This window comes from Sebastes umbrosus, chromosome 8, assembly GCF_015220745.1.
Source record: "Sebastes umbrosus isolate fSebUmb1 chromosome 8, fSebUmb1.pri, whole genome shotgun sequence".
Lineage (NCBI taxonomy): Eukaryota > Metazoa > Chordata > Actinopteri > Perciformes > Sebastidae > Sebastes > Sebastes umbrosus.
In genome coordinates, this window is record NC_051276.1 from 14888017 (window position 1) to 14905846 (window position 17830).

At 40.0% G+C, this 17830-nt stretch overlaps 1 protein-coding gene across 2 annotated transcripts; it reads left to right on the top strand.

The window, feature by feature from the left end:
* The first annotated feature begins 1144 nt into the window (after positions 1 to 1144).
* Positions 1145 to 17715, top strand: LOC119492862 (MLX interacting protein). 2 transcript variants are annotated; one of them, XM_037777714.1, is made up of 17 exons: positions 1145 to 1754; positions 6960 to 7066; positions 7540 to 7625; positions 7792 to 7881; positions 8016 to 8057; positions 8809 to 9049; positions 9135 to 9224; positions 9385 to 9479; positions 11007 to 11586; positions 12380 to 12486; positions 12727 to 12832; positions 12909 to 13024; positions 13280 to 13387; positions 13528 to 13655; positions 13766 to 13889; positions 14847 to 14976; positions 16104 to 17715. In XM_037777714.1, the coding sequence occupies exons 1-17, from the start codon at positions 1438 to 1440 to the stop codon at positions 16208 to 16210; spliced, it is 2574 nt and encodes an 857-aa protein (XP_037633642.1). In that variant the 5' UTR covers positions 1145 to 1437; the 3' UTR covers positions 16211 to 17715. The 2 variants fall into 2 exon arrangements, with proteins under 2 accessions (XP_037633642.1, XP_037633643.1); XM_037777715.1 differs by having other exon boundaries at positions 8878 to 9049.
* Positions 17716 to 17830: the final 115 nt, after the last annotated feature.

Here is a 17830-nt window from a genome sequence, read left to right on the forward strand (position 1 = left end):
ATCCCAGATCAAATATACGTTGAAGGGCCCTGAATATCGTCTTCTGTGATTGTAATATTTAAAGGGACTATTTGTAACTTTCAGAAATGCTTCTTAACAGCGACACCTGTGGCCGTGAAATCAACGAAAGTCAGCGTCGGGCTTTCGCTTGCTCACTCTAAATATACCTGAACGAGCATTGCTCAAAACAGTGAGGCGACACAAGTCAGCTAAAACCACAATATCACTCTATATTTCAGCTGCTTGGCAGTAATGTTAGCTGACCAGACGAAGGTCTCTCCATGAACATGATTTAGATCTGATCCTAGTGTTGGCTTTTCCTGCCTAAGTGCAGGCTGAGGCAGCTGGGCTCTGCAGCGTGTCTCCTCTGCTCTCTCCGCCCGCAGCCGGAGAGAGCAGAGGAGACACCGGCACCCGGTCGGTAACAAGAAGACAACGTAAATCTCTGTAGAGTTCCGTCACTTCACAAGACACGGAAAACCTCTGTTGGTCTGGAGGAGCTGCAGCAGTTATTTCTGCACAAACGTCCCCTGTGCATTCACTAGATATTCTCAGAGCTAAACTAACTGTTCTGCAGTGTGGAGTGAACGCGTGTTCACGTCTAGAGGTGGAGCGAGCTGAGCTGTCTGAGTGAAGGCGAGCAGGCAGAGGAGGAGGGTACAGCGGCTACACGCGAACGCGCATATGCGAGCGCGCATGTGTGACGACCCGCTACATTTATGCGTGCACAAAGTTACAAATAGTCCCTTTAAATGTACGTATCCGTGTTTCTTATCTTTGTCCTTTTTGTGATGTTGCAAATGGAGCTGCTGTGATGCAAAACAAATTTCAGACCTGTCTGACAATGAAGTATTATTGTATTATGGTATTGTATTATTATTTGTATTATTTGTATTATTATATAATTTAACACAGGTAGTAAACAACACTATAATTAATTAATTATTTTCTATATTTATTGTCATTGTAGTCATTTGAAACCTAGATAATTTTGACACATTTCCAGTAATAATAGTTTTCATTAGCAGCTCTAAACCGGTCAGGAGTGGTTGTGAGAGCGACCTGTCTCTTCAGGTTTATTTTGAGTGTCTCAGTGGGCGGGGCTTGTGACTCTCCGACCAATCAGGAGCGCTGTAGCTCAGGAACTTCCTGCTCCACACACAGAGAGGAGCTGAAGGCTGCAGTGTGTCAGCTGGTCGCTGCGACTCAAAGAGCTACGTCAACTGAACTAAACAACACAACAACAACTCAACTTAACTCTAGCCATGAACTACCAGCAGCTCTAAACAATGAGTGAACCGAGGACTCGGACTTTGTGGCTGGAAGTTGACAAACTTTAACCTCAAAGAGCCTCATGAGAGAGAGAGTAGTGTCCTAGCTCTGCTGTAGCTCTGCTGGCTAACGTTAGCTATTTGTCTGTCTGTGTGGCGAGTTAAGATGTCTCTGCTGCAGGCATACCGTGTTCCTCCTCCGTGTGTGAAGCAGGAGCAGGAGGAGGACTCGGACGCGGAGGAGACTCATCTGCTGCTGGGTTTCAGGAGGACAGAGGACGGGCTGGAGACTCAGATCATCCACAGTGGACACTTCATGGTGTCCTCTCCGCACAGCGAGCACCCTCCCAAGAAGGGCTACGACTTCGACACTGTCAACAAGCAGACCTGTCAGACCTACCACTTTGGCAAGGCGAGCATGTCTCACCTCTCCATAGACGCCTCTCTGACCAAGCTGTTTGAGTGCATGACTCTGGCGTACAGGTATGTTGTTGTTGTTATTATAACACATCTGTAACACACCCTCCTCCATGCTGTCTGCTGTGTAGCTCTTCTTCCTCACCAGGTTCAAGTTGAGGTCACATGTGCACATCAAAAAAGGTCATGCCTGGGACACACTGGGGGAAATTGAAGTCACGAGTCTCCTTTTTCTTGTAACTTCCTGCATGATTGTGATAAAGGAAGTGCTCAGACCCCTTTACTTAAATAAAATAAACCAACATGATAAACATCCTCAATCACAAGTAAAAGTCCTCCTAAATGTACTGATGTATTGCATTGGCAGAGCATTTTGGCAAATTTTACTTGGGCGCTACCCACATAATCAGCTGTGCTGCTCATCCAACAAATGCATGATCCTTACAAGTTGGACATCATTGTGAAGGTAAATAAACAGGCTTTCCAACCACATAAAATACAATGCCTATTAGCATTGTAACAACGGAGAAATAATCCACCAAACACAAATTTCCAAACTTTTTTTTCCGAGTTTATTATAAAAATTAAAGAAATCTGCAGATTAAATGCCTGACTGATGACATTATCAGATTGTAATGCATCAACGCGTTGGCAGCATTTTACTGTAGTAGTTGATCAAGGTTGAGACTGTTTTAACATGTACTATTAGGTAGTTTAGTCCAGTTGTTCTCATCCAAGGGGTGGGAGTCCTAGGGATGCACCGATATCGGGCCGATACTGACTCAATTAGTTGGATTGGATATCGGTGACAATAAGGTCGATCTATTCAATTCAATTCTATGTTTATATACTATATACATTATATACTGGAATTTTAATTCCTGTTTAAGATTTGACCAATTTGTTGCTGCATTAAATAAAAGTACCAATACCACATGATAAACATCCTCAATCACAAGTAAAAGTCCTCCTAAATGTACTGGTGTATTATCAGAATTAAAGAAATCTGCAGATAAAATGCCTCCCCATGACTGATGAAATTATCAGATTGTAATGCAGCAACGCCTTAGCAGCATTTTACTGTGGTAGTTTTTATTTTATTTTTTAATTAACCTTTATTTAACCAGGTTAGTCCCATTGAGACCTGGCCAAGACGGTCAGCAGCAAGAACACAAAGTTGCAGACACAGACACAAATAGAGATAAAATACAATTCACAAACACTAAAATCACTAAAATTTGCATTGAAAGAGAACTATCTAAAGACAAATGGAGGGACAAAAAGGAACTTTTCTGTGTGTCAGCTGTACAACAAGGGGGCTAAAACATTGGCATGCCATAGAGTCTGCTTCTAAAGCCTTCATTTTAGATTTAAAAGTGTTTATATATAATCACCTTATATATAAGGATGTACCAATAGTTGATCAAGGTTGAGATTGTTTTAACATGTACATTTAGATAGTTCAGTCCAGTTGTTCCCATCCAAGGGTTGGGAGTCCAAGGGATGCACCGATATCGGGCCGATACTGACTCAAGTAGTTGGATTGGATATCGGTGACAATGAGGTCGATCTATTCAATTGAATTCTACGTTTATATACAATATACATTATATACTGGGATTTTAATTCCTGTTTAAGTTTTGACCAATTTGTTGCTGCATTAAAAATTGTAATTCACTAAATTTATATTTATTTGTTACATTTTGTTTTACAAAGTTAAGACAGCAATGTTTAAGTCAAAGCCTGATGTTGCCTTACACATAAAAGAAGGATCCCAGTCACTTCCACACAGTGAGGAAAACAGCTTATTAATTGAACCCTGGTATCGGATCGTTACTCGGTATCGGCCGATACGCAAAGCTCAGCTATCGGTGTCAAGACTGAAATAGTGGGATTGATGCATTCCTCGTCGGGACTCCCTTCTAAAAGTCACAAGATAAATCTGGGGGGTTGTGAGATGATTAATGGGGTACCAAAGAAGAAGATAAAAAAAAGTGCTCCTACACAAATGTATATTCATATTTCATTTTAGAGTTTTACCTCTTTTGACCCCAAACAGTTATTGCTATGAAACCATGTGAGAATTACATGCTGCTTTTTTGTAAGAGGTCCCGAGCCAAAAAGGTTTGAAACCACTGGAAACAATTATATTTGCATTATATTTTATAAGCTTATGTTATGTTTTTATTGTAAAGCACAATCACCTCAAACTTCAGTTCAGTACTTGAGTTCATGCACTTGTTAATTACCAGCACTGGTTTATTGTGGTACTCTATTGGGGCATTATGAGCACCGTGAGGACAGGACCTGATGAACTCAGATCACATTGCTCTTGAAAGAGATATTTGTTCTTGGCGTGGAACGGTTTTAAGACGCACTCAGGAACAGGAGCGCATGGTAAAATTAACTGCCAGGAGGCTTTTAGCATGTCTCGCCAAAGTTGTCACGGTCTGTGCAAGTCTTCAATGTTATCAGACGGATCTTAAATCATTCTTTCTGTCATGACCGCAGAAATAGTGTATTGTTTTGATAATGCTGCTCAAACGCCAGCAGGCACACTGCCAGACTCGTTCAGTCATTGTTTCACATTATGAAACCTGCCAGGTCCTCTAAAAATAATTGTGTCACATATTAGCCAATTTAATTTTGTATTTATCCTTTAGCCAATAAATGTAACAACCACTGAAAGATGACCCTGAAGAGTTACCAGAGCTCAAATCAATGTCCTCAAATATTTTACTCCGTCTGACAAACAGCGTGAAAAAGCATTGTGTTGAGTGACGTCAATTAAAAGATGTAATTCATAATGCAGCCCAGTGTCCTTTTAAAAGGCGAACAAAGACAAAAAACCAGGACAGTGAATGTAGATACGTTTTTAGACTTCAGACAATGTTAAAGCAGTGTAACGATACAAACTAAAAGGTGAAAACTAAAGTTGGGTTTAAATCCAGTTCACAAGATATTAAGAGGTGAGTTGTAAAGAAACGTCTGGGCTCACGTTCCCCAAGGGTCTCTGTTTACAGCTGTAGTGTTAGTGTGACGTTGGTGCAGAGCCAGCTGCTCAGAGGATTCCCTCTGACTTTGCTAATGGCACCAACTTGGACTCATCTATTTATAGAGCAGGAAAGCACTACTACCAGTTACTGTTCTGCTGTTGTCATTCATCCGAAACAGAGAGAAGTGATTATTTATGTATCGGTGACGCACCGTGGGTATGTGGTATATGCAAGCAAAAGAGTCCATAGTTCATGCAAAGTTTCTGCTTTCTTATGATTTATGTCTCCAAAAAACAAACAAGCAAACGAAAGAACAAAGAAATCATGGCTGTTGCTGCCTCTCTTGCACCCAGGTGTGTGCCGGTCCTATACCTGCCTGCCTACCACCGTGTGTGTCCACAGTGTTACCCAATTCACAAACAAAACAAAACATACTACTAAGTTACGCAAAAACTAAATATACTAAACAAGAAAATAATTTAACTAAACAAATAACTAACAAAAGAAAACACAAAAATCAAATCTAAATAAAACAAACGTCTAGATAGAGCAATCAAACAATACTACTTATTATTAGTAAAACAACAAATACATAGCTCCTACACATACAGTACTCATACAAAAAGTAAGCACACAAATGACAACTGGAAGACACGGGACAGGAAGGACAGAGAGTAACAGGAGAGGAAAGAAGGAAACTGTGAGCTCATCCTGTTGGATTGGGATAAATATTTCTCTATCAGAGCAGATTAGAAATAAGAAAAAATACTTTCTTGTAAATTTTTTTCTCCTGTCTGGTTAAAATGAAACATAAACTTTAGTCATGTCATTTGACTTACATTTTAAAAAGTTGGTGAATGTTACTGTTATAGTGCAACAGTGTTAATACACTCAGTTAAACTTCATACCAGCAGTATTTGAGGCCACAACGTTTCAGTCCATTATGGGGCAACTTGGCTCTTTATTACTGCCTGTTTGAACAAAATATTACAGAAACAGACTGTCCACTAGGGCTGCACAATTAATCGAAATTTTATCGAAATTGTAATATGGCCTGCTGCAATTTTCAAATTGCTGCAATTTTCAAATTGCAGCAGGCACAATATTTGTTAAACTGTGTGTCAAAATACCATTTTAAATTAAATATTGTGGTGCTACAGAGATGTTCTGACCTACACATCATATTCTAAAGACTTAAGAAAACATATTTTACAATAGAAATTAAAATAATGATGTAAAAATTATTATTCCTCTTATATCGCAATTGCAATATCAGTCAAAATAATCACAATTACATATTTTTTTCAAAGTCATGCAGCCCTACTGTCCACGGCTATAGTAAAGGCACTGTACTATCATCATGAATTTCACATACTGTAGCCATAAAAGTGCGCACTGATGAATTCCTCCGATGTCTCCTTGTTTTACATTTAATAGCACACGTGTGTTTCCACTCTGTTTATTTGACTCCGTATCTCCATATCACACTTGTATCTATCGTTGTAACTTGGGCTTGACCTTGGTAGATTCCTGCTTGTTTGTTTTGCTTGCTTTATCTCTTGAAGTCTTTTCAATACACTGCTGCCATTGTAGGTCAAACTGACCTGTACAGTTTTCTTTTTTAATTAGTTGTGCACTCTGATTCTCAGGGTAGAGTTTCTGTTCCTGTGTCAAGAGAAAAATCACCCTTTCTGTCAGTAATGACTGAGTAATGTGTTTTTTTTGTGTGAAATGTATTTAAAAAATTACAAATCTTTTGTCATTTGTAAATTATACACATTGTTCCAGAGTCTAGTGTTTTTGGTATTAGGAGCCACTCTCACAGGCCAGTCTCTCAGTGACACAGTCAGTCATCCGTCATGTAACTCTTGTTACCAAACGGTGCTTTCTTACCTTTTACTGAGTGATGGACGCTGGCTCAGTGTTACAGCGAGCAAGCGTCACTCTTCAGTATTAAGGGTTTGGGTCATTGTCAAGCGTCAGTATTAATGTCAAAACCAGGTTTTGTAAAGCATTTCTTCCTGCTAGTGTCAAGTTATTAAAGTTTAGCAGAATAGATTAATGACAAATCAAACGTTTGAAAAAATCCATGTTGAGGTGTTGTGTTGTTGTGGGGTAGAAGATTGAGTCAGCATTTTATAAGCCTGTGGATTTAGTTTTTTATCCTCAACAAGCAAGAATATCAGGGCTTCTTCTGCTGATTTGTTTCACCAAATGTCTCGTGTCTCTAATCTCTTGAGAAATTATCTCACTGTTAATTTTCTTGTCTTTTCAGTGGTAAGTTGGTATCTCCCAAATGGAAGAACTTCAAAGGTCTAAAACTGCTTTGGAGAGACAAGATCCGCCTCAACAACGCCATATGGAGAGCCTGGTATATGCAGTGTAAGAGCTCTTCTTTCATTTGTAGACTGTAGACTGTATTGTTTAGTATTTTAACACTTCTTTAATCAAGCTGTAGCATGCGTGAGGACATGAGGATCTGGTTCAACAGTATTGGCAACATAATCTGTAAAATCATGAACTATTACAGTATGAAAATGGGTTCTGTTTTGTATAATTTCAATATAAATATTGGCACCGTCTTTGCAGCTTGCTGCAGTAGTATCAGTTTGTTTACATGCCATGAGCGGTTTTGTGACAGTGATTGATAGCAACTCTCGTTCAAGTTTCAAATATAAACACAAACTGGGTCAAGCTTTTCTTGAGCTATGAGTTCAGCCATGACTGTTCTTTTGTAAACTTTAAGCAATGTGTGCTGTAAGATTTTTTTTTTTTATTGTGTTGTAAATGTAATTCTCCAGAATGAATTAAAGGGAATGTGTATTTCAACTTTGAGGTTGTTTTTCTTCCCCCAGATGTGGAGAGAAGGGAGAATCCTGTTTGTCACTTTGCAACTCCGCTGGATGGAAATATGGACATGGACGTCCATCGTCCTGCAGAGGTAAAGACAGGAAAAATGTGATCATCATGTGTTGCACAAGCAGCAATAGCAACTTTGTGTTATTTCTTGTCATTTTATGTTCATGCTCTTCAAACATTTTTCCGTTGTCTCTTCCTTTCTTTGTGCTGTGTGTTTGTTATGGACTATCTCTGTCTTACTTCTGCAGGGCAGTGGATCAGACGGGAAATGCTGGAAAAGACGAATTGAAATCGTCATAAGAGAATACCATAAGTGGAGAACATACTTTAAAAAAAGGGTATTGTATTGTTCAGGTCTTTTTTTATAAATGCAATGTAATAGTTCTGGGTATTTCGTAAGTGCGTCCTGTTTGTTTGATTGGTCATAAACAGTAATATTTATCTAATGCAGCTCTCACTTTCTCTTTTACAGTTACAGAAGCACAAGGATGATGACCTCTCAAGCTTGCTTAAGGTACGCAAAACTGCATCCTGCTCAACCCACCAAAGTGCTGCTAGTACCAACATGAACATTACTATCAGCATCTGTTCAACCAGATGTTGATATTAATGGAATTAACCCATGCTAACCCAGTCACCTTCACATTATTATGTACTTTTTAATAGATCATCTTTGACTATGCAAACAAAGTTATTTTGGCTCGTTTCACTTAATTCTAGGGCAGCCACTAACGATTATTTTCATTGTTGATTAATCTGTTGAATATTTTTTTGATTAATCGATTAGTTGTTTGGTCTGTAAAATGTCTGAAAATGGTGAAATATGTCGATCGATGTTTGCCAAAGCCCAAATCTTTTTTTGTCCACAACTCAAAGATATTTAGATATTTAGTTTACTGTCATAGAGGAGTAAAGAAACCAGAAAATATTCACATTTAAGAAGCTGGAATCAGAGAAATTTCTTTTCTTAAAAAAATAACTCAAACTGATCGAATATCAAAATAGTTGGAGATTAATTTAAAGTTGACAACTAATCGATTAATCATTGCAGCTCTACTTAATTTGGCTTGTAACTTTCTGACAGACACAAATATATATATCCATATATAATGTAGATGAGGTGATTTATTATTTAAGAGTAGTGGATGAAGTGTGGAGACCAAGTGTTGTTTATTAGTTTAGTGCCATCCTGTGTGTGCTGTACTCAACACTGCATGCTTGTGTGAAATTAACTGGCTTGGTGGTTGCATTTTGCGCTCTCAAAGGGACCAGAGGAGCAGCTATCGCTGTTTGGGGAAGTCTCTCCAGACATGCTCCGTGTCTCCTTTTATCAGGATGAAGAGACCGCTGCACGCCGTCACTCTCGCAGGAATAATGAAACTCCTCTCCCCATGGAGATGGACCCCCTCTTTGACATGGACGTTCTGATGTCTGAGTTTTCAGACACGTTGTTCTCTACATTGGCCTCACACCAGCCCATAGCCTGGCCTAATCCACGGGAGATTGGTGAGAAAATCATTAGTCTATTTTATCTATCGTTCCCTGTTGGCACTACTGGCATGTCTTCCCCCTACCTCTGCCTCTTCCACAGCTCATGCAGGGAACGCAGACATGATCCAACCAGGACTCATCCCTCTACAACCCAACCTAGACTTCATGGACTCCTTTGATCCACTGCAAGGTAGGAGTAAGGCCCCACCCATAGCTGCACATACTCTAATAGTGCACACTTTACAGGAATCAAACGCACATGTTATAGTAACTCTGCTAAAGCAGTAGCCTAACACAAAAAGTAGTGTGGTTGTACTAACCTCTTGCTAACATAGAGACTCTTGTTCCAGACTTATTTCACAGCCTCCGTCAGCCCGTCTTCCCCTCTGTTTCACCCACTGCACCATCTGTCACCCCTCTACCCAGCAGCAACTCTCAGTCACAGGTAAACACCAACCCAAGGCACAGTCCCTAACACACACCACCATGATGACAGTCTGTTCAAGGACTGTTATTTTTCCTAGATTCAAAACTTTTTGTTGTTGTTTTTTTCCATGTCTTCTACCATCTTTCTGTCTTAATGTAGTAGTTACACAAAGAAATCTATGTAACATAATAATATTACTAAACTTTATTTACGAAGCACTTTTCATACATGACTTGCTGCTCAAACTGCTTCGTGTATTCTTTTGAGTATCAAACACTCAACACACAAATGTTTTTCTTCTCGTTCATGCTGTCTTCCTCCTTGAAGCTTTCCCAGAAGTTATTTATTTGGCCATATTTTCTGTTGGGTCCATAAATGCAACTTTATCATTTAACATTATTGTTTTTTAACATTGAAAGACCTTACAGTCTTATATACCTTGACCTTCGCAAACACCCCTCGCCCTACCCTCAACATCAAATATTCAGGGAGAAATTAAATAAATAAAATAACACTAGCAATGATGATGATGATAATAATAATAATAATAATAATAATAATAATATATTAGTAAGAGGTATAGTATTTTTTTTATGGGTGCTCGTCAGTGTATTTATCAATTTCACTCATTCATTTCAGCCTGATCACATTCCAGAAATTGCATAAAAGTGTCCCATATTTCCCCGAATTGATTTGATTTCCCTCTGACCACATGGGTTAATTTCTCCAAAGCAAGGTAGGATGCCATTTCCCATAACCACATTACAGTTGTAGGGCCTGAAGCAGGCATATACTGTAATGATCAAGGGCGCTGCCATGCGACGGTGATCACGATAGATGCCAACCATAACATACACAGCTTCTCCTCAAGAGGGATATCTACTCTTCTGACTTTTCGGTACAAAAAGACAACAGTAACTGTATCTGAGAGCCATACCAAAGACGGCAGCATGTTAGTGTAGTTATGGGCATGCTAATGGACAGGTTTTTAAACAAGTATAAGGATCTAAAATCTATTATTCAATTCACTGGAAGCTATTGGACGTGTCCTATTTTATTTTGCTCCAGTTGAAACATTAACTTAAAAGAATTAAAAGATATGTATTTTGCATCTGCGTGAACTGGGTGAATAGAAAGACCGATATAAATGCAGCTAGTTTGACAGAGATTTGTCCACAATTCTGCCAGACTGTCAAGTGACATTAGGAAAATTAGTGTTTTCTGAAGTGCAAGTTGGTTGCAGTTGTGAAGATTAAACTGCAGTGTCAATATTGAGCAGCCAGAAAATTCAGTTATTCATTAATATTTGAATGAATAATGAATCCACTTCTGACATTGTCATTGCTGACAAATAAATAAACCATATGAAAGGTTTAGAGTGTGTATTAAGACGGCCCTTTTACTGTCATAATCTTAACCAGCACAAAAGAGAGAAATTGTCTTTTAATATGAACTTACATAGAACTGTGTCTCTTCTGTTTGATATTGCACTAGAAGAAAGGACTAAGTGTGTTTGTTCCCTTCTCCTTTGTCATCCCTCGCCAGGCCCAGTTAATGTCCTCCCTGCTCACCAGCAACCACATCTCCCCTCCTTGCCCCCTGCCCATCCCCTCTCCCATGGCCAGTCAAACCAGTCAAACCAGTCGAACAGTTGGCGGTGATGCTGCCTATGGACAAAACTACATGCCTCTGTTTCCTGGGCAGGTGGCACCCAGTGATCAAGCAGTAGTCTCCTCAGTCTCATTATCCCATGATCCTCTGGTACAGTGCCTTCCAGTTCAGGACATGGCCTCAGCAGCAACCATGGGTCCATCTCCCTTGGACAACACCTCAGCACTGGATGAGACCGTAGCACCAACTGTGATCGTACACACGGCCTCCTCTGCTGTCACACCCAGCGATACAGCCCCCACCTTCAGCCACGCCTCAGACTATAGCTCCATATCCTCACAACCTCCTCCTTCCCAGCTCCAGCCCTTGGCTCCTTTACCTGCCGCTCCTGTCCAGCACCCTCAGACTTTTGCCCTGCCTCGCCCCTTTCAGTCATCCAGTGCCAACAAAACCCGCCCTGTGCAAAGGATCGCTCCTGCTAACACCCTCCCCCAGTCCCACCTCATCCTCACAGGTCTGTTGTTTCTGATCTCAAGATCAAGATGATGCTTCTGCATTTGGACACATTGTGGGTTTAACATTGTTGAGCTGTCAGTGGAGCTGCGTCACTTTAACTTAATTACCACAAGATAGCGCTCAAGCCTTTCTTATTCAGTCATATTGATTCACAGCCATTTTTGTACGCATATCTGGGTCACCAGTACCACTGATAATTTATTTTGGCACACACAGAAAAAACATCTGCTGGCAGATTTCCAATGGAGCTGTATTGGCATTTTGACAACTGTTAATATACTTGATATACTAGTTGTGATATTCAGACATTTTTATAATGCCATTATCTCGAGATCAGAAGTTAATTACGTCATTAGTTAGTTAGTTAACTCCTCAATGAAAGAATTAACTTATTATCAAGAGAAAACAAAAGTTTTTTTTAATTATTTTTAATGTTTGGGTCAAATCAGCTGACGTTAAATGCATTCAAGCAGCCCAGATCAAGCTGTTAGCATCGATGTATACATCCATGGCTGACAATAATGGATTTGGCCACAAGGGTGCCCCTTGCTTTAATTTTAATAGAACAGCTTATCTTAGTAAAGATTCAGTTTCAAGATGTTAAATTGTGTAATTTTTGGCCTGAACGCTGTTCAAAAAGAATAAAAATGATAAGACTTATGTAAACCACAGAGTTTATATTCTGCATAGACAGAGTAGCCACAGAGGGAAAAGGCAGAGGGGACCCATATGTCAAAAATTCCACGTATGAATACACATAAAACTAACACTGTCAATGTTCATTCTCTCAGCCCCGTTCCCAGGTCACGCCAATGCTGTCATTGTTACACCAGCACCTCTGAAAGCAGATGTGGTCCGTAACACTGGAGTGGTCATCACTCCTTCTCAACTTGGAGGGGTATGTTTTCAGCTATTACGCCACACTGGGTCTTGACATTACTGAGTTGCCAATAGAAAATTAGGAAACGTTTTAAATATTTACATTTCATTGTTCATTTTTTCTGTGATGTTTATAATTCATAAATTTGAAATTCAAACTTGAAACTCAGGTGATCCGTCACAAAGTAAAGAAAGATTCTATCAGTCGTGTGCCCTTTTTTTATGTCTTGTCTATTTGTTCTCTCTTCACGTGTCTCAGGCTCCTGGATTTCGTGTTGTGTCTCAGACACAGAAGTCTCCCCAGCCGATTGTCCCCAAAGAAAAGTCTTCCAGCCGCAAAAATCAGAAAGCCTCTTCTAGTGTCGGTGAGACAGCACTCTGCCCAGAAAGCACATCATAACTCCAAAAACACACAACGTTTTACAAGTTCTTTCTTTCCAGGTCCCAGTCAGCCAGTATCAGGTCAAGGATCACCACTTGGACTGGATCAAGTTCCTAGTCCTCAGTCACTGATTAGCAGCAGCAGTACACCTCTGGTAAAGAGTGAACAAAATCAGGTTTGTGTGTGTTTATGTTTCTCTCCTCAAACCTTGACATTTTAATGAAAATGAAATGTCAATTTGTGTTAAACAATGTAGATGGAAAGCCATAAATCCCACAGCTAAAAATGAATTAAGACAGACTGAATTTAATGCCTGGCCAAATGTATAACCTTGTTTGTTATATCCGAAGCATTCCCCCCTTTCCTCTGTAATTAATGCCACAATCTCAGTAAACCTCTGTGTAACATTTCCACTGCTGTTGTGTGACAGAGCCGGAGGACAACACACATATCTGCTGAGCAAAAGAGACGATCAAACATAAACATTGGCTTTAAAACACTCTGCAACCTGGTTCCAACTCTAAAGGCACAATCTAATGTAAGTCTGTGCGTCTCCATAAAACATCCATAATACATTCAGGACATCCTTATCTTCGGCCATGATTGTGCACAGTTTTTGTTTCATATATATATAGTAGTAATTTTAAATATTTAATTTGCTAACTGTGTGCATTTTAGATCAGTAATGCAGTCACATTGCAGAAGACAGTGGATCACATTGGGAAGCTCCAACAGGAGAGGCAGCAGATGCAGGAAGAGGTCAAGAGACTACGGGAGGAGATAGAGGAGCTCAACGTCTCCATTAAGTATGCTGTTAAAACATCGTATACGCATCACCCCTTTTCTGATATACAGACACTTAACACATTACCTGTTCACTCAACTGTTTCTGTCTCTTGTCACTGTTCAACCACAGCTCGTGTCACGAACAGCTGCCTGCGACAGGGGTACCCGTCAGGCGGAATCGCTTCGACCACATGCAAGACAGGTTCAATGAATACGTAAAGAACCGCACTCTTCAGAACTGGAAGTTCTGGATCGTATCCTTCAATGAAGGAGCTCTGACACCGTTTGCTGCTTATCAATAACACAGAGTTCAGATCAAACTGATACACTGAATGATTATATCCTGCGTCATGCACAGTAAAGGCAGACGTAATAGAAAGTAAATGATACACAACTGAAACATTTTAAAAACTTCCATTCACTCAGGAGGAAAACCAAGCTACTGTTAGTCCTGACAGTTTTACCAGTCGCACTGTATTTTAGAAGGGGAATTGCTTTGTTGTTATCTACTAATGCAGTAGCCATGTATTTGTTATCAGGGGCACTAATTATCTCTGACAGAGCTCCTTATGTTTTGGCACGATATACAGTGTGCAGTGAATCCATTAGACAATGACAATGCATGCATTTTGATGACAAATTTTATCTATAGATTTTTCTTTACCAAGGAACCCAAATCCATCTCTGATTTGGTTTAGGGCTGCAACTAACGTTGATGAATGATCTGTCGATTATTTTCTTGATTAATTGATTAGTTGTTTGGTCTATAGAATGTCAGAAAATGGTGAAAAATGTCGATCAGTGTTTCCAAAAGCCCAAGATGACGTCCTCAAATGTCTTGTTTTGTCCGCAACTCAAAGATATTCAGTTTACTGTCATAGAGGAGTAAAGAGACCAGAAAATATTCACATTTAAGAAGCTTGAATAAGAGAATTTTGACTTTTTTTTTCTTTAGAAAATTACTCAAACCAATTATTCGATTGTCAAAATAGTTGACGATTAGTTTAATAGTTGACAACTAATCGATTAATCGTTGCAGCTCTGATTTTGTTAGTTGCATACTTTTTCAGGTTAAGCAACCCACAAATTGAAGCATGTGGTGGTAAAAGCTGCAGATGTGCCAGTTATCCGAGTCTGGGGGAATTGTCTGGCAGAATTGCATTTGTCTGTCTCTGTAGTATAATTTGACCCTTGACCATCATCCATTCTAGTTCAGCATCATTATCAAGCCTCTCTTTGAGTCGTTCAACGCGATGGTGTCAACTACAAGCAGGGCAGAGCTGTGTCAGACCACACTGCAATGGCTCGATCGTCACTGCTCCCTTCCAATGCTCAGACCCAGTAAGTAAACAACTATTTCTCATAGACATCCAGCACAAACCGCATGTCACCAGCCCACCTACTCTATGGTTGCAACAGAAAGGATCAGTAGTTGTGGACCCTTTGCAGCCCAGCAGGGACTCCCTTCCAGATGCAAGTGTTTTTTCATCTATCTACCTTTTAATGAGAAACTGCTCTTTACCTAGTTAAAGTATGGACGTGGCTGCTATTATCAGTGATCAAGAATGTGCTGTTTGTTTGTTTGTATGTTCTGTTTGTTTTATCTTTGTGGGTTCATTTTGAACAGATACAAATTTGCGATTAATTTGCATTTATGCCCGGCAGGGACTTCCTTCCAGCTGCAAAGTGTTAGATCACCACTGTGTGCAGTTCAAATACTTAAGGTTTTATACTTCCTGTCACTATCTCTGTTTCTTTCAAGCAGCTATCAAGCAGCCATGACACGACAGGAAATTTAATCGTGCATCTCATTTTATTTATGATGAAATTACTCCATTTTCAATCTCATGGGCAGAAATAGCGATGATCACACTTTCCAAAAGTTTTTTTTTTCACCTTCCACTTCGTCAAAATATTACGCTTTTGTTCCTGACTCAGTCTGACTTTAGCAATGACAGTTAGTGGATCTGATAATGTACGGTGACGTCAACAGATTTCTATCATTAAAGCCGCAGTTTTAGCAGCTCGCTGGAGGCTGGGATTGCACCGCTGTAGAAAACTAAATAATTAAGAAGCTTATCACTCTGTGCTGTGTTGTCCCCCTCAAATTGAATGATGCAATGAGTGTCCTGCAGTTAAATCATTGGTTGTAAGACATTTTGTTTGAATTCCCCTGAGTCACTGTCCTTAGCATGACACACAGGGAGGGTTCCTATGCATCCTGGAAAACCTGGCTTTGTTTAATGCAGCAGTCATGATTCCTGACTCAGTCTGACTTTAGCAATGACAGTTAGTGGATCTGATAATGTATGGTAACGTCAACAGATTTCTATCATTACCCTAGAATGAAGTACACGCCTTCTGTGTAGAACTCTGTAAGGATACATTGCACAACAGTTAGCTTCAAAATGCTGTGTTTTACAATCAGTGTGTTTATGGTTATTAAAATGTGGTTTCTTGTATTTCAGTGGTGCTGAGTACTCTTCGCCAGCTGAGTACAACCACGTCCATACTTAGTGATCCATCCCTGCTGCCTGAAGAAGCCATACTGGCCGTCACACAAACCGATGTGTAGCCTCGCTCTCAGAGGAGAGGAGGGGAGGTGACCCAAAAGCCACCTGAACCTTTTGGACAGCAATCATCAAAATGACATATCACTAGTTCACCTTATAGCCATTCAGCAAGGTCACCACGTCTTCCACTGATGCACGACTTCGCTGACAAAGAAATGAAATGATCAATGCACGCTAGGTCTGGCTTGGCGGTGGTCATACATTTGTGCTGTTGGACATTGATTGCACCCACGGAGCCTCATCTTTGACATTTATAACAATTGTGCAAAAATGGCTTTTATCACATTATATTTGAATGACAGCAACTACTACTGCCTTCACCTACGTCAGGTGAAGATCTTCTAAATGCTTTATTGGAAGGTGGCACTGGTTGTTTGCTTTTTGATCAACAGTATATATTTATATTTAAATCACTTTTATAATGTAAAAACACAACGTTGTGTTAAAAAGGGAAATATTGAGTGATTTTGTGTTCTCTCTGTTGTATAAAGTGTATGGATAGGATGTTTTTGTCACAAGGAGATGAGATGAATGTGGGGTTTTTTTTAGGACTAGCTGGCAGTGTAGTTTGTGATTTTGGTTTCACATCAGAATGTCGAGGATCGCACGAAACATGGTCGTCTGTGCTTAATTAGTACAAGAAAGCTGAGAGCTTTTATTGTCTTTTCCATCCCTTATATACTCAGGTGAACGTCATTTTGCCAGTTAACAATAGTGGTTCTTGGTGGTTTTCCATCCATGCTGAACATCTTCATATTTTGCTTGCTCTGCCCTTCTTTAGTTAGTTCAGCTGCAAATTGTACAAGAAAGCAGTCATCTTAAATATGTTACATAATCTGGTTTCTACTGGGCAGGTCACCTCACAATCGAGCGATATTACTTACAGCCCTCATAGGGAGCATTACTGAAATAGCAGTACAGATTATATCTATATACTACAGTATATTCACATGTACAGTGTTACAGGATCTTAGCTGAATGCACAGTAGTTTTAGGGGTCTTTCCTGTTCTTTGCTCGTCACTCAGGGCTGCGCTGGTCAGCGTAATTATTTTCCATTCAGCTATGAACAAATCGAGTCAGGGTCCTTCTCAGCAGGAAAACATGTCGTCTGTATAAAAGGGTACAGGTTACATCACATGGGTTGATTTACCGATGTTTTTTTCTGCTCGTAGTGACACTAACTTATAACGCGTGTTAATGACAGACAGGAGAAAACAATCAGCACACAGAAACAGCCATATCAAAGAGTAGTTTACTAGCCGTCCATTCAGTTCATTTTTTTGTGTTACTGACATCATATTTGAAAGAGCGCTCTGTTGACTGCTTGAGAATTAGACACTGTGCAGATTTAGTCGGCATGTGTGACGTACATCAGCCTTATAGGTGCAGTGTGTAGGATCTGGGGGCATCTAGTAGTGAGGTTGCAGATTGCAACTCCTGTGTGCTAAGCGTGTAGGAGAACTACGGTGGCTGACACGAAACCGTGAAAATGTGAATGGCCCTCTCTAGAGCCAGTGTTTGGCTTGTTCGTTCTGGGCTACTGTAGAAACATGGCGGACTCCGTGAAGAGGGCCCGCTCCCTATGTAGATATGAACAGCTCATTCTAAGGTAACGAAAACA